A 19,592-nucleotide genomic window follows, 5' to 3' on the forward strand; every position below is an offset into this window, starting at 1 on the left:
AAGATAAACAGTATTCCCACATTTAGATAAATAACTATGGCACATAGAGTCTCATAGACAACCTGAGGACATGCACTTGCTTTAATTCTCTTGTTCAAAATACAGTTTTAAGTACGTACATATTTTGTCTCTCCAACTTAGATAGCAAGCATTATCTTCTATTTCTTTGGTATACCCCAAAGCACTAGGGAAAGTGCTGTGTATACAGCAGGCACCTATGACATATTTACTTAATAAATCATGAAAGAAAAGAAAATGGAATGAACATTTAGAATAGACCCAAGACTTCCCAACCTAAAGCCTTCTTTGTTACACTCTTAACAACCTGTTCTTTGCCTTCCAAGAATATATCATAATTAAATATTTATTTAATATCTGTCTTTTCCTTTAAACTCTATGAGGGCAAAGGAATTCTTTGATTTTTTCACCACTATATACCTAGTGATATCAGGAGCACATAGTAAAATTAAAAATAAAAATAAAAAACTTCTCGAATAGCAAATGTCCTAGTGGGATGGCTAAATCTGGCTGACTCTAAAGCTCAAATCTTTCCACCACACCCCTTAGCAAAGGAGAGCTTGTTTGGTAAACTTTCCCCTATATTCTGCCACAATCCACTCAATCCACTCCAAAGCAGTAATAACAGCAAAGGAGAATCAACCCTGCAAAAAGGAAACTATAGTTAAGAAAGTGGGGCTGGGCGCAGTGCCTCATGCCTATAATCCCAGTACTTTGGGAGGCCATGGCAGGAGTGCAAGACCAGCCTGTGCAACATTGAGACCCTGTCTGAACAACAACAGCAACAAAAAAACTGGGCTTTGGCATCAGGCTGCTTGGATTCAAATCCCAACTTTGCCACCTACTAGTGTGTGATCCTAGGTGAGTTATTTAACCTACCTGGACCTCAGTTTCCTCTTCTATAAAATGGAGATTAACAACAAAGACTTCACAGAGTTGTGATGATTAAATGAGATAATGTGTGTAAAGTGTTTTGCATGGTGCTTGGTATACCATCATCACACATAAATGTTAGCTATTAAAATTATTAGCTATCCTTATTCCTAGGAGGCAAGAATCTAGAGAAAATGATTGTCATGGTGGTCATAGCTGCTGAACTGACTTGACTTTGAGAAGCTGAGATGCAGCACAGCCTAGAGCTCAGGTTTATTCTCTTTGCTGACTTCAAGGGCTATGGCTCTGCCAAGGCTGGAGATGCAGCTTTCACTGGCCTGAAAATGAAAGAGGCTAAAAATATATAGCCTGCCTGTGTCTGGGGGACCATGATCATGCCTACATTAAAGAATTCAAAATATAGCTTCAGGGCAAAAGAGCATCTTTTAGGATTCTTTTTACTGTGGAAATAGTACCAAGCTCAGCACAGGGCACAGGGCAGTGGCCAGTTGCTGACCCCACTGGTGCCCTTTCTCTCTCTCGGATTTTTCTTTTGGCTTAGTGCAAAAAGTAAGAGAGGAGCTTTTTTTTTTTTTTTTTCCATTAAAAGTTGGGTCTGGCCGGGTGCGGTGGCTCATGCCTATAATCTCAGCACTTTGGTAGGCCAAGGCGGGTGGATCACTTGAGGTCAGTAGTTTGAGACCAGCCTGGCAACATGGCGAACCCCCATCTCTACTAAAAATACAAAAATTAGCTGGGCGTGGTGGTGCACGTCTGTAGTCCTAGCTACTCAGAAGGCTGAGGCTGGAGAATTGCTTGAACCTGAGAGGCAGAGGTTGCAGTGAACCCAAGATCGCACCACTACACTCCAGCCTGGCTGACGGAGCAAGACTCCATCTCAAAAAAAAAAAAAAAAAAAAGTTGGGTCTGGCTGGGCACAGTGGTTCATGCCTGTAATCTCAACACTTTCGGAGGCCAAGGCAGGCCGATTGCTTGAGCCCATGAGTTCAAGAACAGCCTGGGCAACATAACGAGACCCTGTCTATTCAAAAAATACAAAAATTAGCCAGGCATGGTGGTGCACACCTGTAGTCCCAGCTACTTGGGAGGACTGATTGAGCCTGGGAAGTTGAGACTGTGATCACACTACTACACACTGAGCTGTCTCCAAAAAAAAAACTTCAGTCCACCCCCTCCCCACCCCATTTTTATTTCTCCTTTTCCCTTAAAGGAGGAATACACAAGCAGATAATGTAAAAGAAAAAACTCCAACCAACTCAAAGCTTCCAGAATAAAAAATCAGTCACTATTCAGCCTCCAAACCCACTCAATCCTCTCCATAGTTCACCAGTTCATAGGTTGGTCTTTATTTTTCTAGGCCTTTTTTCTATGTATTTATATATAACCACATGTGGTTTTTATAAAGCACTATATATACAGTCCTCTAATTGCCTTTTTATATTATATTTACACACACATATATATCTTGGAGATTCTCATTTGCCACAACCATTTATTGAGTGCCTACCCTGTGCCAGGTGTTTGGCTGTACAGTGATAAGCAAACATAATGTCCCCACCCTCATGAGTCAACAATCTGGGAGATGGATAATGAACAAGTAATCAAATAATTATAAAATGGAAAAAGAATGAATAGGATGCTAACTAAGACAAAGAATAGTAAGTGGGGAAGATTTGAGAGGTGGCATTTTTAAAAACTGAGAGCTAAAGTATAAACTAGAATGAGTCATTTTAATATCCAGGCAAAGGGTATCCCAGGAGAGGAAACAGCTTGTGCAAAGATCCTGAGATAGAAAAGAGTTTGTCCTGAATGAAAGAGGGCTAATGTGGAACTTCGTAAACAAGAGGGCAATAAGGTTAAAAAGGTCAGCAGGTGTCAAATGATGCAGTCCTAAGGGTCCGTGTCAGGAGTTTGCATTTTTCCTTTTAGTATAATAGAAAGGGAAGCCATTAAAGGTTTTTAGGTCAGGGAATGATGCTATTTAATTTATATTTTAAATTTGGATGCTTTGTGGAGAATGGATGGGAAGATGGAGATAGGGACAAGAGAGGAAAATGGAAAGCCAGTTGATTGGCTGCAATATAAGCAAGAGCTGATCTTGGCTTAGACCAGGGCAGTGGCAGTAGAGAGAAAAGGGACAGGCAGATTACATATACATATAAACAGTTTTTTTTCTTTTTCACTTTTTTTGAGATAGTCTCACTCTGTCACCCAGGCTGGAGTACAGTGGCGCCATCTCGGCTCATTGCAGCCTCTACCTCCCAGGTTCAAGTGGTTCTCATGCCTCAGCCTCCCCAGTAGCTGGGACTACAAGCATGTGCCACTACACCCAGGTAATTTTTTAGCAGAAACAGTTTTGTCACGTTGGCCAGGCTGGTCTTGAACTCCTGGGTTCAAGTGATCCACCCGCCTCAGCCTCCCAATCTTGTTTTGTTTTGTTTGAGACGGAGTTTCGCTCTTGTTGCCCAGGCTGGAATGCAATGGCGCAATCTCAGCTCACTGCAACCTCTGCCTCCTGGGTTCAAGCAATTTTCCTGCCTCAGCTTCCAGAGTAGCTGAGATTACAGGCATGTACCACACCTGGCTAATTTTGTGTTTTTAGTAGAGGTGGGGTTTCTCCATGTTGGTCAGGCTGGTCTCAAACTCCCGATCTCAGATGATCCGCCCACCTCCGCCTCCCCAAGTGCTGGGATTACAGGCCTGAGCCACCTACAATCTTATTTTTTTAAAAGACAGGGTCTCATTCAGAGGCCCAGACCAGAGTGCAGTGGCACAATCATGGTTCACTGCAACCTCAAACTCTTGGGCTCAGGCAATCCTCAGGGATTAGACTACAGGAACATGCCACCACACCCAGCTAGTTTTTATTTTTTGTAGAGATAGGGTCTCACTATGTTGCCCAGGCTAGTCTCGAACTCCTGGCCTCAAGTGATCCTCCAGCCTCAGCCTCCAAAGTGCTGGAATTACAAGCATGAGCCACCATACCCGGCCTATTTTTGGAGATGAAATCAGCAAGACTTACTCATAAAGTGGGTATGGAGAAAGGGAAAGAAAAAATTAAAAATAACTCCCAGGATTTGCCCTGAGTAGGTGAATGGGAGAGCAGTAAATTTAAGCAAGAAATGGACAATCAGGCTCTTCCCCATTCCTTTTTTTATGTTAAACAATGTAGCCCTGAGTATTCCTTACATGCACCTTCCGTCACATGTGTAAACTGTTCTGCAGAATGGTTTCCTAAAAGTGGGGTGGGGGAGTTAGAGAACATGCGCATTTTAAATGGATAGACCCTGAAGATGCCTTCTAAAATGTCTGTACCAAATTACTCTGCCATTAATATTGACCACGGACATTGTTGGTCTTCAAAATTTCACCAGATAATTAGTATAAGTATATCAGGCTGAGCGCTGTGGCTCACGCCTGCAATCCCAGCACTTTGGGAAGCCAAAGCAGGTGGATCACCAAGTCAGGAGTTCCACAACTAGCCTGGCCAAGATGGTGAAACCGCGTCTCTACTAAAAACTACAAAAAAGGCCGGGCGCGGTGGCTCAAGCCTGTAATCCCAGCACTTTGGGAGGCCGAGACGGGCGGATCACGAGGTCAGGAGATCGAGACCATCCTGGCTAACACGGTGAAACCCCGTCTCTACTAAAAAATACAAAAAAACTAGCCGGGCGAGGTGGCGGGCGCCTGTAGTCCCAGCTACTCGGGAGGCTGAGGCAGGAGAATGGCGTGAACCTGGGAGGCAGAGCTTGCAGTGAGCTGAGATCCGGCCACTGCACTCCAGCCCGGGCGACAGAGCGAGACTCCGTCTCAAAAAAAAAAAAAAAAAAAAACTACAAAAAATTAGCCAGGTGCAGTGGCAGGCACCTGTAATCCCAGCTACTCGAGAGGCTGAGGCAGGAGAATTGCTTGAACCCAGGCAGTAGAAGTTGCAATGAGCCGAGACTGCGCCATTGCACTCCAGCCTGGGCAACAAGAGCGAAACTCGGTCTCAAAAAAAAAAAAAAAAGTGTATCCTCTAAATTTTCATCTCCTTGATTTCCAGTGAAGTTAAAAAAAATTTTCTATTCTTTAACTTTTAATTATATAACTAATACATAAATGAATTATCCTTGCCAAAAAAAAAAAAGTAAACATTATAGCTAGGCATGGTAGTACACTCCTGTAGTACCAGCTACTCCAAAGGCTGAGGTGGGAGGGCCCAAGGGTTTGAGTCCAGCTTGGGGAACAAAACAAAACACTGTCTCTAAAAAATATATAAATAAAAATTTCATATGTAAACATTATAGATAAAGCTAAATTCCCTTTGAATCTGTTCTTCCTATCATGGTTCCTCCCCTACCCCCAAATCTGAGGTAACTAACTAGTGTTACCGGTTTTATCTGTACCCTTACAGATTTTTTTTATGAATTTAAAATCTATATATAAAAAATAAAAGATTAAGCATATTTTAGAAGTTGTTTTTCCAACAGTTCTTTCAGCGTGAATAAAAAAATATAACCAAAAATATTTTCCTTAAGGCCTAAGTGACAGTTAAGCTGAGACCATCCCCGCTTAGTTAACCCTTCTGAGTGCTAGCTTCATATTGCCTGTAAAAAAACACTGCAGTGAAATACTGCCTCACAGAGTTGTTGTCAAGTTAAATGAGATAATACATGTTAAAGTACGCAGCATACATTTAACAAGTGTTAACTGTCTTTCCTTAATCTCTACAAGTTAAATCCAGGCATTTGGTGAGGACCAGACACTAAGCCATTCCTGAAGAGATGAGATGAGGGACTCTACCCAGAAAAAAGAGTGTTGTTTTAAAAAAGATTTTTTTTTCATAAGTCCCCCAAAAGATGTAAATTTTCCTACAAAGATTCTGTTATGAAATATCCGAGCAGTCAAAAAAGGTACAGGTCATTTTTTTTTGTAAGGTAGAAGAGAGGATTTAAGCATTGCTAGAGAAATAAATGTTCCATCCTTCTCCCAGGCACATGCTGGGAAGCCCACTACCCAGACATTCCCCAAGGACCTCAGGCCTGCAGGAAAGAGTTGCTGCTTTAGGCAGGTAGTACCTCCAAACACAGGATATTACCTAACCTTTGGCCGTTACTGCAAGAGGCCACTGGGTTCCTGGGATTTGTCCAAGTATAGTTGTCTCTTGGTATCCGAAGGGGATTGGTACCAGGACCTCTCTAGAATAACAAAATCCCCAGATGCTCAAGTCTCTGATATAAAATTGTATAGTAATTGCATATAACCTACACACATCCTCCTGTATACTTTAAATCACCTCTAAACTATTTATAATACCCAATACAATTAAGTGCTATGTAAATACAGTTGTCCTTCAGTATACGCGGGGAATTGGTTCCAGGACCCGACCAAATGGCTCCAAGCCTGGTCCTGGAACCAAAATCTGAGCATACTCAAATTCCACAGGCCCCATAGAACCCACGTGTATGCAAAAGTCTGCCCTCCTTATAAGGTTTTCAATTCTTACCACTCAATTCTCATTTGACTGAAAAATCTGTGTATAAGCACACCCACATAATTCAAGGCCTTGTTGTTTAAAGGCTCACCTACAGTTGTTATACTCTTTTGTTTACAGAATAATTACAAGGAAAAAAGGCTACATGATCAGTACATGCACAATTTTTTCAAATATCTTCTATCTGAAGTTGGTTGAATCCACAGATACAGAACCCACAGATAAGGAGGGCCAGCTGTATATCCTATTATCTCCACCTGGATCTTCCCAAAGGTTGAGGGCAAGGGCCCTAGTTCAAAGGGGTAGACCCCACCACAAAGGAACCTTAATCAAAGTTAAATCAAACTGTCCAAGGGCCTGAATATCTCCCTCTGAATGGGAATCACCCAAGTTTCAACAAGCTCTCTTTGTTGGAACCACCAAGAGCGGCATTATTTTATCTGAACCAATAACCAGGGCTCCTTCTTACCAAGGATCAAAAGTACTAACTGTATCAAGGAGTTCCTGCAGTAGAGTTTCCTCATCCAGCTATCACTTCCCATTCCTCCAGGCTGGAAGCCAGGGCTTCCTTAGCAAATCCAAAAATGGGCTTTAAAACTCCCAAAGTACTACATGTGTTCATATATACATGGGAGGGGGAGGGGGAAATAGGGACCACAGTAAATAGTCCCAAAGGAATCTGTTACCCAAAAGATTCAGAACTACTGTTGAGAGATGTCTCAAACATATTCCCAACTTATAAAAACTTTTACTCTGGCCTGAGTAACTGACCAGGGGGTGAGTGTAGTATGTACACCCCAAACTGCCCCTTGATGAGTTTTACGGTAGAGCCCACAGTACAGAGGAATCAGGTATTAAACTGACAGGCAGAGGCAATAAAAAGAGGTCCACCTCTTTCCTAAAGGTGTGCCAGGAAATCGGAAAACCAAGAAAGCGTGACATACCATGGCTCTGTCTTTCCTTTTACTGCTCTTGAAGCTTCATCCTCAATTGGCACACAGGACAAAAGAGGTACAGATAAGTGGAAGGCAAATCTCAGCAGGGATGCCAACCACATTTTGGGCAGGATCCTTCTTCATTGTGTGGGACTGACCCAAACATGACCCAAACACAGAGGGATGGTTAACAGCCTTGGCCCTCAGGTAGAAAGCCTAGCACTCCCAGTCAGTATGATAATCAAAACATCCTCAAGTGCTTCCAAAAACTCCCTCCTGGGACAATACCTCCCTCAGTTGAAAGCTACTTTAACTTATGGAATTCTGAGAGGAGATAAAGTGGGTAAAGTATATACAATAAATATTTTTAGCACCTTTATAGGTTACAAAGTATGTTCACTATGTTGTCTCCTGTAAGCATCCTCAAAAATCTGTAGGATAGGTATTATCCTCACACAAGTCATAAATGATGAAATTGACTCAGAAAAGTTACAGGATTTGCCTAAGGTGCAGCTAAAAAAAAAAAAAAAGATTATAAAGCTGGATCAGAACCTAAGTCTTCTGATTCCAAAACCAATGGTCTACTGCTTCCTTCCAGAACAAAATTTTTTTTAAGGTTTCATGGGAAACACTAGGAGGATCTATTGACTGGCTCCCCAGCTTCCGTGCAAAAACAAGAGCAGAAACTGCTCTAAGCTGTAGGTAGTTCTTAAAACCAAATATCCATCTCCTAAAGTACCCAACGACCCAACGACCAGGCAACTTTCTTAGGCACCGAACAATTAAAAGAGGACTATGATATTCTCCATTCTGAATTTGAGTAGAAATGAGCAAACAGGGGAGAAAGAAAGTACATATCGTCCCTGTTATTGTGTATAAGGGACCCAGAGGCAAGATCACCAGCCCCAACTCCAGCTTTGGCCATAACTCTGGGTGAGGGTGGGAAGGTGGTAAAAGAGATGGGGGTGGGGTATGAGGATAAGAATTAAACCATCACTAATATACAAGAGCCTAAACTTGTCCTCTACTGGCAAAATCTGCCATGTAAATAAATCTGCTAGCCCCTCGTGGTTCTGGACATTATTGAGAACATCTTTGAAGGACCTCAAAATACTTTATAAACTAAGAAGAGTCTGTAATCCCAGCACTTTGGGAGGTCGAGACGGGCGGATCACGAGGTCAGGAGATCGAGACCAGCCTGGCTAACATGGTGAAACCCCGTCTCTACTAAAAAATACAAAAAAACTAGCCGGGCGAGGTGGCGGGCGCCTGTAGTCCCAGCTACTCGGGAGGCTGAGGCAGGAGAATGGCGTAAACCCGGGAGGCGGAGCTTGCAGTGAGCTGAGATCCGGCCACTGCACTCCAGCCTGGGCCACAGAGCCAGACTCAGACTCCCTCTCAAAAAAAAAAAAAAGAAGAGTATGCGTAATAGTAAAGCTGAAGGAGGGGAGATACTGCACTCCACCCAAAAAAAAAAAAAAAAAAACAAAACACCCTATCCATGCCCTCCCCTACCCAACACACAAACCCCAACCCACAACTTTGTTGTGAGGTGATGGAAGACAGAAAGGGTAAGAGAACCTGGAAAGAGGAAGATTCTAAAGGAGGAAAAGAGGGGGAGAAGAAAGTGGGAGGCAAAGACAACAAGAGTATCGCCAGGACACAGAGGGAGCTTGACACTTCTATACCTTTCTTGGGGGACTGACTCACTCTCCATGTGGAACGAAAACAAGATACAAAGACATAACTTTGTCCAGAGAGGCAAAAGAGAGAGACTGGAAATGGAATGCAGGAATTCCAGCTGCCCAACTCAGTTCTATTTTGGAATCCACTTCACTTCTTCATGAATGACAACCTTAAATCCCTGAAGTTCTCACCTGCTGCTATTCAGAAGTACCCAGCGAGAAGGAGGAGAGGGGGAGCCTGTGTGCTGACAGGACCTTTCCCTACTCTATCTTCAAAGTAAAAGGTCCTCCCCGTTCTTTAAAGTCATTTCCGAATCGCGATGAACCCCCAGCCTTTCCCTGGCACTGCTATTGCTCGGCTCAGACGCGGGAGAAATGTTTCCCCAGAATGGAAGTGAATGGTCTGGCAGACCAGATGACACGCTGACTTCAGGCAGCCAGCACTGTTGTCCCATGGGCTTACTACAGTCACTTCTGGGGCACATACTTTGATGCTGACCACAGAACCAGGACCCTGGCTCTGCCCAGCCTCCCCAAGCAACCTCAGGGGCAGAGGAGGATCTGTGGTCTCATTTCCTCCCCACTTTGGCTTCTTTTTTCACTTCACTGAAGATTAGTTATTTCCACCAAGACCAGTTCCTGTTCTCACCAGCTGTAGCAGTTGTTTCCCCACAGACAGAATTATGAAGCACTGGTGTGGCTGCCACCTGGACTGTCCCAGCTGCAGAACACAGACCCAGCGAGTCCTGAGAAAGGGCTTTTTTATCCTAAAGTAGCAGGAAAAAAATAAGGGGCAGGAAGCAATTCTAAGAACTCCACAGTGGATACACTGGTGTCCATTTTATTATTTTAACTTTACATAATAGTTACAATGGTTTCATATGTGAAAAATATTTTATAATGAAAAAGCATAGGAAATGTATGCATTTATTACATTGACATATGTATATAATAAATCCCCAACAGAGAGCAAAGAGTGCAAATAAAAGATGGCCAAAACATTTGCAATGAAATGTTCAAAGAACTGCAAAGTAACACAAGATACCATGTCCAATTAATCAAACTGGCAAAGGCTTTAAAAACATTAATCCACTCAGTAATGGTTGGCTTACAGAGAAAGGTAGACACACATATACTAAAAGTGGAAAAGGTAACTGATAAAACTTTTTCAGAAGATATGTCTCAAAGGCCTTTAAAAACCATATACCCTTTGGCCCAATAATTCCACTTCTAGCAATTTATCCTAAAGAAATAATCAGAGATGGACACAAATATTTATGCACAGGATGTTCAACACAGCATTATTTGTAACAGCAAAAAAAAAAAAAAAAAAAAAAAAGATTTTAAAAGGGTAAGATAGGCTGGACGCAGAGGCTCATGCCTATAATCTCAAAACTTTGGGAGGCCGAGGCTGGTGGATCGCATGAGGTCAGGAGTTCAAGATCAGCCTGGCCCACATGGCAAAACCCTGTCTCTACTAAAAATACAAAAAATAGCCAGGTGTGGTGGCACGTACCTGTAATCCCAATTACTCAGGAGGTTCAGGCAGAAGAACTGCTTGAACCCAGGGGCAGAGGTTGCAGTAAGCCAAGATTGCACCACTGCACTCCAACCTGGGTGACAGAGCAAGACTCCATCTCAAAAAAAGAAAAAAAAAAGCAACATAAGGCAGTGATAAAATATTACAGAGTACTATGCAGTAATGAAATCATGATACTGGGCCGGGCGCAGTGGCTCATGCCTGTAATCGCAGCACTTTGGGAGGCCAAAGTGGGTAGATCTAAGGTCAGGAGTTTGAGACCAGCCTGGCCAACATGGTGAAACCCCATCTCTACTAAATACAAAAAAATTAGCCAGGCATGGTGGTGGTGGGCATCTGTAATCCCAGCTACTTGGGAAGCTGAAGCAGGAGAATTGCTTGAACCCAGGAAGCGGAGGTTGCAGTGAGCCGAGATTGGGCCATTGCACTCCAGCCTGAGCAACAGAGACTCCATCTAAAAAAAAAAAAACCATGATACTGAAGAATATGTAAGCAAATGAGAAAATGCTTAAAATAGTCAATGAAAAAATCAGTTTACAAAACAATATACACAGTATGGTCCCAATTGTTAAAAAATACATATACATGTATATCAAAGTATTAATAGTAGATGATGAGATTACAGGTTTTATTGTCTTCTTTATACTTTTCAGTAAGTTCCAATTTTACCTATTAAACATGTATTATTTTCATAATCAGGAGAAAAGAAGCTATTCTCAATCCTCTTCCATCCTTTTAAAAACACTTTCATGGCCGGGCGCGGTGGCTCAAGCCTGTAATCCCAGCACTTTGGGAGGCCGAGACGGGTGGATCACGAGGTCAGGAGATCGAGAGCATCCTGGCTAACACGGTGAAACCCCGTCTCTACTAAAAAATACAAAAAATTAGCCGGCGCGGTGGGGGGCGCCTGTAGTCCCAGCTACTCGGGAGGCTGAGGCAGGAGAATGGCGTGAACCCGGGAGGCGGAGCTTGCAGTGAGCTGAGATCCTGCGACTGCACTCCAGCCTGGGCGACAGAGCAAGACTCCGTCTCAGAAAAATAAATAAATAAATAAAAACACTTTCATACATTATTCCCTCTTTTAAAAACTATTTGGAAATAAAAATCATTATATCCTACAATCTAGCAAGTTTTGAGTTTCTATCCCAAGGAAAACTCTAAATATTGAAAACACTTTGTATGCCAAGATGTTCATCACAGCATTGTTTATGATGGCAAACACAAGCAAAAAACCTAAATGTCTAAGAAAAGGTGTATAGGTAAGCAAACAAAGGTACATTCACTTGATGTACCATCATACAAGCATTTAAATGTTTACAGGCCAGGCTCGGTGGCTCTTGCCTGTAATCCCAGCACTTTGGGAGGCCGAGGTGGGCAGATCACCTGAGGTCAGGAGTTTGAGACCAGCCTGGCCAACATGGTGAAACCCCGTCTCTACTAAAAATAGAAAAATTAGCCAGTCGTGGTGGCAGGTGCCTGGAATCCCACCTACTTGGGAGGCTGAGGCAGAAGAATCGCTTGAGCCCAGGAGGCAGAGGTTGCAGTAAGCAGAGATAGTACCACTGCACTCCAGCCTGGGTGACAGAGTAAGACTGTCTCAAAAACAAAACAAAACAAAACATTTACAATTACTAACCTGGGAAAACTAATGAAATAACAAAAGCAAAAAACAAACAAACAAACAGGATAAAAAACATATATACCGGCAGGGCATGGTGGCTCATGCCTAAAATCCCAATACTTTGGGTGACTGAGGTGGGAGAATCACTTAAGTCTAGGAGTTTGAAACCAATGTGGGCAACAAAGCAAGACCCCATCTCTACAAAAGATGAAAAAATTAGCCAGGCATGGTGGTGCACGCCTGTGGTCCAGCTACTCAGGAGGCTGAGGCAGGAGGCTTGCTCGAGTCTGGGAGTTCAAAGCTGCAGTGAGGCACAGTGAGCCGTGATCATGTCACTACACTCCACCATGGGTGACAGAGCGAGACTCTGTCTTAAATAAATAAATCAAGTATCAAAACATTGTATAAAACTCTATGCAGAGAAAAAAATATAAAGGTTTTAAAGCACATCAGCTGCATTTGGTAAATGAACTAAGAAAATATTTGCATTTGGTAAAGAAACTAGAGAAAATATGGATGTTTTTCTTTAACCTAAATCTTTAGTCTTTTCTTCTTTCTGAATTGTCCCACACTTTCTTTAGAGAATAAGTATTACTTTAAGAGGAAAAAAACAAAAAATGCTGAATCTCCCTCTGGGCAATGAAAACATTCCCAAATGACAGAGTCCACTCTATCAGTCCCTTCCCAACATGCAGGCTTCCCCCAGACTAAAGCAGGGTCATATCAGGAGGTCAAGGGAACAAGACTCCTCTCTGTGGCCTAGGGTCTTCTCTGTGGGGTCTCTGAACAAAAAGAAGGTTCCTCTGACCAGCTGCTGTCAAAGGCCCTTTCCCCGCCCCCTCCCAAGTTCTATTCCAGCCTGAACTAATTCACCACAATCCTGAGGGCTGGGAAAAAAATTTCCACCATGGCGATTTGGAACCTGATATTTAGTCCGTTTTTCCCAGCCCCTTTCTGTGTCAAAGGAGGCCCCTCAAAGCCTCTTAGACAACTAGCACCCAGGCCAACTTAGCTCCCACATCAATGCTACATTTACAGAAAAACCCCCAAGTTGTCAGTCATCACCAGGGAAATGTGAGAGGAGGAACTGCAGCAGGGATAGCCCCTGTCACACAACCCTACCCTCATGCCCTGAAAGCCTCCTCCTGAGGGATACGCAGGGCTTTTTCTGGCATCAGAACTTTTGAGACTCCATTTCAAGTCTGTACTAAATCAACAAAGAGAAAAATCAGAGTACAATCACAACAAAGACAGAGAGCTATCCTTTCAAAGACCTTAAAGCCCTCTGCCTCCTTTCTCTAGGGAAAATCCAGTACTGGCCAGAATACTAGCTTCTGAGCAACTGAGTTTGGGTAGTAATCTAGTTTGGACCAAAACACAGACTTGGACTGTATCAGACCAGAGATTGGCTCTCATTCTGGTAGTCATAAAGATGAACTCCATTAATTGCCCCAACCCCAAACTTCTCAATACCCAACAGAATGGGAAGTGCTGCTCAGATAGGGGGTAAGGAAGGATGCCAAGAAGCAGTGTAACACAGCAGCTTCACAACCTTTTTCACATCGAGGCACACCTAGAAAATAATACTGTTTGTACAGTACATGGAGTAGAAGCTGATCCCATCCAGAGGGAACTGACTGGGAACTTTAGCTGCCCCTAGGAATAAGGGGATCAGTATCCCAGCACACCTGTGACCCATCTGCAACACACCAGTAGGGAAGCCCTGAATTAAGGCACTGGGCTGGGTTAGGATTCTTGGAATCAATGTCCTCATCAAATCTTCTCATAGGCCTCATCTCAAGCTCTTCAACTTGGGCTGACAGATCATATGTCTGGAACAGAAAGCTGGGAGCCTGTGGTCTTGACTCAGCACTGATACAACTTCCCCAGCGGAGGATACTCTTCAGGGGGTTTTCCACAGACACACTGGGGCTGAGGAAGCCCTCCAGCTTACAGCAGCAGCCATATTCTGAGACTGGATATACACAACAGGGTAATTGGTTTTATCAGATTTCTAAACTTTAAAACCCCTTTTTGGGAACACAAGTGATCTCAGATCTGAGTCACTGCTGAGAGGTACAAACTTAAAAGCTACCATTTACTAAGCATATAGTAGATGCCAGACTCTGCTAAGTATTTGACTTCCAATTTCATTAAATCCACACAACAACCTCATGTGGCAAATGCTATTATTATCCCCATGTATAAGAGGAGACTGGAACTCAGATTAAGTAGCTTGCTTGAGGTCAAACACTCTTCTAACCGAAGACTATGGATGAAACAGTATTTGAATCCACTCTGATTTGAAAGTCCATATGCTTAACCAGGACACCACTATGTCACCTCAACAAACCTCCCAAATAGCTTTTTCAAAAAACCAAACCAATTATAATGAAGCTGACAATCCGGGAAAGAAAAAGGTGATAAAGGAACAACTTATCTGACTGTTTCAAGCCAACAACAAAAATAAGCTAATCTGGCCAGGCACCGTGGCTCATGCCTGTAATCCCAGCACTTTGGGAGGCCAAGGCGGGTGGATCGCCTGAGGTCAGGAGTTCGAGACCAGCCTGGTCAACATAGCAAAACCCCATCTCTACTAAAAATACAAAAATTAGCCAGGCATAGTGGCACGCGCCTGTAATCTCAGCTACTGCGGATGCTGAAGCAGAATTGCTTGAACCTGGGAGGCAGAGTTTGCAGTGAGCTGAGATCGTGCTGCTGCACTCCAGCCTAGGTGACAGAGTCAGACTCCATCTCAAAAAAAAAAAAAAAAAGCTAATCTATATTAAGTACTTACTGAGTACTTACTACATTGAGCACCTTATATACAGGGGCTCACCTAATTCTCACAATCTCACCAGAACAGGATTACCTCCATTTTACAGATGAGGAAAAAGTCTAGGCTCAGAGAAGTTAAGATACTTGCTAAGCCAGAGTCCTTGCTTTTTCAACTACACTATGCTTCTCCTGACTGTTCAGGAAATACACTTGAGCCTGTACCTGGGTCAAACATCTAACTCACAGCCAGTACTATTCCCAAAGCATGGTAGAAAAGGTACCTTTCAGAACAGTGGACACAGGGACACTTATGAGCCCCCAGAGAAGAACTCAAATCCCCAAGAAGGGATAATTTCCCTGTATTGGAAAACTGAAGTGAAATCTCGTCTCCTGAGACAACTAACTAGCTCTGGCCTGCCCTGTTCCAACCCTTCATCAGCAGCAGCTCAGGCACACAAAAACAAGACCAAAATAAAAGGCACAAGAAAACAAATCAAAATTTTATAAAGAAAAGCAGGCAGGCAAGTGGGTGGTCCAGTCCCCCGTTTGACCTGGGTTCTCCTGGTGCTCTGGTGTTCTGGTTAACTAGGACACCACGTGCATTTTGTGAATATTAAGCCATGCGTTTGCTAACTAAACAAATTGGTCAACCAAGGGCCAAGGAGAACATGATGGATTCTGGTTCTGAGCTCTCACAAAAAATGGCCTGGCAGCTCCTACCTAAGGCAGCCTTCCACCCAATCCACCTCACCCCATCCCTTTCTCCCCAATTTCTATAGCTAACTTGTGTCAGCTTGCTGGGGGTTTTCACACCCCCACTGGAGTGCAGATCCCCTCCCACTCTTTTCCCCAACAGTTGGGCTCTTGTTCTCAAGGCCACTAAGTCTGTCTCTCTTCCTCAGCCTGTGAGATGGTCACAGCACATTGGTAATCACTGACTCACCCGATCCCCCTGAGGAGGCTGGGGGAAATGCAGAGGGCCACAGGATGTATGGCCCACATCCCTTTGGCCCTTTGCAGAGCTGGCAGGCAGAGAGGTGCCAGCGACACCACTTCCCCTTGGAACACTGTAGACCCTCTTTGAGCCAGCTCTGGTACCAGTGGGCTGATGTCAGGCTCTCTACCCTCGAAGAGGCCAAGATCTCTAGACAGCTCCACTGTTGCCAATAGATCTAATCTCCTTATTCCAAGGCAGATGAAATCCAATAAGGCTGCTAAGTCCACAACTTATCCCTCCTCACGGGCAGAGGCAAAGGCAAAGTCGGCCCTTCAGGCCATACCAACAATAACGCCAGAATTATTACTGCTTCTCAGATAACTATTTGGGGAACTGAGAACTATTTCCCCAAGTTTCTCAAAGATTAACCCTGGTTTACCAATGTTTTCGCTCTGCAAAGATTCATTTTCAGCGGCAACATTTTCTCTGGCTTCTTCCCAGTGATACCAGCTCAGAACCTCTCGCTTCATAGAGCCACTGACATCAATGTCCAATTCCCATACCAAAGAAGAATCCCAAAGTCAGCTCTAAAAATCCATTTACACAGACCGTTTGAAATCTACAGAAAGACTAAAAAGCACAGGCTAAACAACACAAACCAGTCACTGTGGCTTAACATGAAAAGGGGGGGGGGGAGGAGGCGGGATGGTGTGTGTATTGTTTCACTTGGAAAAATACCCCAGTGAAATGGTTTATCCACATGTTCAGCCTTTTAGGCAAATCCACTATAACTTAGCAGGATGCCTGCAGGCCGTTCTGAAAAGAAGCAGAATGGCACACTCCTTATTCCACCCCTTCAGGAGCTGCCAGCCCCTTCCCTATCCCCCTGTCCCCCCAAACATCTGGTCTGGGCTGGGAGCGGGACCCACTCCCTGGGAAGCCTCCATGTTCGCAGGAGAGGCGGTGTCCTCACTCAGGGAAGCCTAAGAACCTGGCCGCGCTTCTGAACTCCCCCCACCGTGAGAGGCTCCTGGCTGAGAATGCTAGGGACAGGGAGCCTGGCGAGGAAGCAGGGAGACTGCAGAAGGGCAGCAGAAGGGGGAGGAAGAAGGAGGGAGAAGCCTGGTTCCCAGGACGGTCCCGAGCTGGGGACTTCTCCTAAGCGTCCAGCGGTGGAGGCGTCGGTCCCGAGATCCCCCACGGGACTGTCCGGGCCGGCCAGCAGCTGCTCAGAGGTTCCTGGGAAGAAACTGGAGGCTGAGATCCGTCCGGGACCCCGACTGAAAGGGTGGGCGGGACGGGGGCTCAGGACAAAGTCCCAGCTCGGGCGTCGGGACCTGAGGGGCGGTAGGCGGGGGAAGGGGCTGGGCTCAGCTCTCACCAGCACCAGGGCGAACCTTTCCTCCAGCTCACAGGGCTCAGGCATCGGCATCTTGCCGGGCGGCAGCAGCAAAGGGACAGAGGGCGGCTCTCCCGGGCCCCCCTCGGCGCTCTCCAGGTTGCCCATCGCTGCGGGGCCCCCTCAGGGGCCTCGGCCCCCCACCTCCACGCCCCGGAGCTTTCGGCTCCGCGGCTCCGACCAGGCTCCTCCTTCAGCGCCGGCTCCCCTAGTCCCGACTCCTCGGCCCCGTCGGGGTCGCCGGTGGTTCCCTGGAGTCCCTCAGGAGGCGGCGCGCGGCGAGGGCGAAGGCAGCGTAGCGGACAGCCGCACCGAAGCGAGGGGGACGGACGCAGCCGGCTCTTGCTCACACCCGCCGCCTCGCCGCGCTCGGCTAGCCGCCCGGGCGCTGCCCCTCCCCGCCCCCCGCGCTCTTTCCCTTCCCCCCCACCCAACGTCGCTTCCTCCCACCCACTCCCTGCCGGGACTCGGGCTTCCCCCGCGAGCGCCGACTGCAGCCAGCCCGCCGCGCGCCCCATTCATGCAGGCCCCGCCTCCCTCCCAGAGGCCTCCCAGGCGACCCGGCCCGACCCGCCTGCGCCCGATTGACGGCCGCTTCTGCCAATCACAGGTCCTCCCGCCCTTGACGGCCTCGTGCAGGGCGCCGAGCGCTCCCTGGCGGCCTCAGCCGGGTGGAATCACCGCGGTTCCCAGAGGGCGTGAGGCGCTGGCCTGGACACCCCGGGAATGGGCCGTACCCTTTTTCACAAGGAACTCATGATGTATACAAGTAAGTAAAATATTATACAAGGCATGGCGTACAAAACTACAAGAGAAGTAGAAACAAGCAGGATACTCAGAAGAGGGAGAGAGGCAGTATCCGTTAAGAGTCGGGGTGAGGGGCCGGGCGCGGTGGCTCAAGCCTGTAATCCCAGCACTTTGGGAGGCCGAGATGGGCGGATCACGAGGTCAGGAGATCGATACCATCCTGGCGAACACGGTGAAACCCCGTCTCTACTAAAAAATACAAAAAACTAGCCAGGCGAGGTGGCGGGCGCCTGTAGTCCCAGCTACTCGGGAGGCTGAGGCAGAAGAGTGGCGTAAACCCGGGAGGCGGAGCTTGCAGTGAGCTGAGATCGGGCCACGGCACTCCAGCCTGGGCGACAGAGCGAGACTCCGTCTCAAAAAAAAAAAAAAAAAAACCAGTCGGGGTGAGGGAGATCATAGTTGGACCAGGCATTGAGGGATGAGGAAGCCCTTGCCCGACAGAGGCAGGGGAAAAGACATTTAGGAGGAGAGGAGCTTAACCATGGTCACAGGCTCATCTGGCTGCGTGTGAAAATGGAGAGGCGGGAGAAGAACGCTGTTCTGGGCTCAGTCGGCGGGTGGGTCGTTGATGATGCGGTGGACATTTGTTGTCTAGCCGCCATCTTCTTCCAGTGATAGCATCCCCTTTTCTTTTAGGAAACCACCTCTCCCCTCTTCTCAGTCTAAATGGAGCTGAACTTTATCCCCGGTTCCGAAGGGCCCCAAGACCCAGGCCCAGTCAGTTACAACGTTTTCCTCCTCTACCCTTAGACTCTGTTTTAGGGATTGTCACTTGACCCAAACCCAGACAATATGATATATCCAAGGCTTTCTCTGTAACAATTAGGAAAGAGGCACTCACTCTTTCTCCGTTTAGGCTGCAAAATTGTTAGAATGTAAACCTGCAGCCGCTGGTGGTCTCTTATCATCACCTGTAACACATCAAGCCTGCTTGAGAATGAAGCCAATGCAGAGGAAAGGCTACGAGACAGAAGAAAATTCTAGTGACATGCCAAAAACCTGGATCTAACCATGCCTGAAGTTATCACCTAGATTTTTCATTGATTTATTCAACAAACATTTATTTGAAAAAGCTTATTCTATGCCAGATACTATTCTGGGCATTGAAGATACATCTGCAAACAGCATATACATTGTGTCCTCTTAGAATTCACAATCTGTGTAGAAGGAAAGATAGACAATAAACTAGATGAGTAAAATGTATAGATGTTAGTGATCAGTGGTATTAAAAATAAAACTGAAAGGGGATAGAGATGGAAGAGGCATTAAGATTTTAAATAGAGTTGCTTACTTGGGAGGCTGAGGCAGGAGGGTCAATTGAACCTAGGAGGTTGAGGCTGTAGTGAGCCATGTTCATGCCACTCCACTCTAGCCTGGGTGGCAGGGTGACTCTGTCTCAATAAATAAGTAAATAAAGCTGCTGCTTGTCACAGGCATGATGGCTTCCAGGTTAGTTTTCAGAGCTGGAGCGCCAGCCACATAGGCCTGAGGGCTTACAGCCC

The 19,592-nt window shown here is 45.7% G+C and overlaps 1 protein-coding gene across 7 annotated transcripts in view; it reads right to left on the reverse strand.

Moving 5' to 3' along the window:
• The window catches only part of FMNL3 (formin like 3), a 62,861-nt gene extending 45,182 nt beyond the window's left edge, over positions 1 to 17,679 (reverse strand). For all 7 annotated transcript variants that reach the window (XM_008003159.3, XM_008003158.3, XM_008003157.3 and 4 more), the window contains exon 1: positions 17,266 to 17,679. In XM_008003159.3, the coding sequence (XP_008001350.1) occupies positions 17,266 to 17,391 (126 nt within the window). In that variant the 5' untranslated portion in view covers positions 17,392 to 17,679. The remainder of the gene's footprint in view (positions 1 to 17,265) is intronic.
• Positions 17,680 to 19,592: the final 1,913 nt, after the last annotated feature.

This window comes from Chlorocebus sabaeus, chromosome 11, assembly GCF_047675955.1.
Source record: "Chlorocebus sabaeus isolate Y175 chromosome 11, mChlSab1.0.hap1, whole genome shotgun sequence".
NCBI lineage: Eukaryota > Metazoa > Chordata > Mammalia > Primates > Cercopithecidae > Chlorocebus > Chlorocebus sabaeus.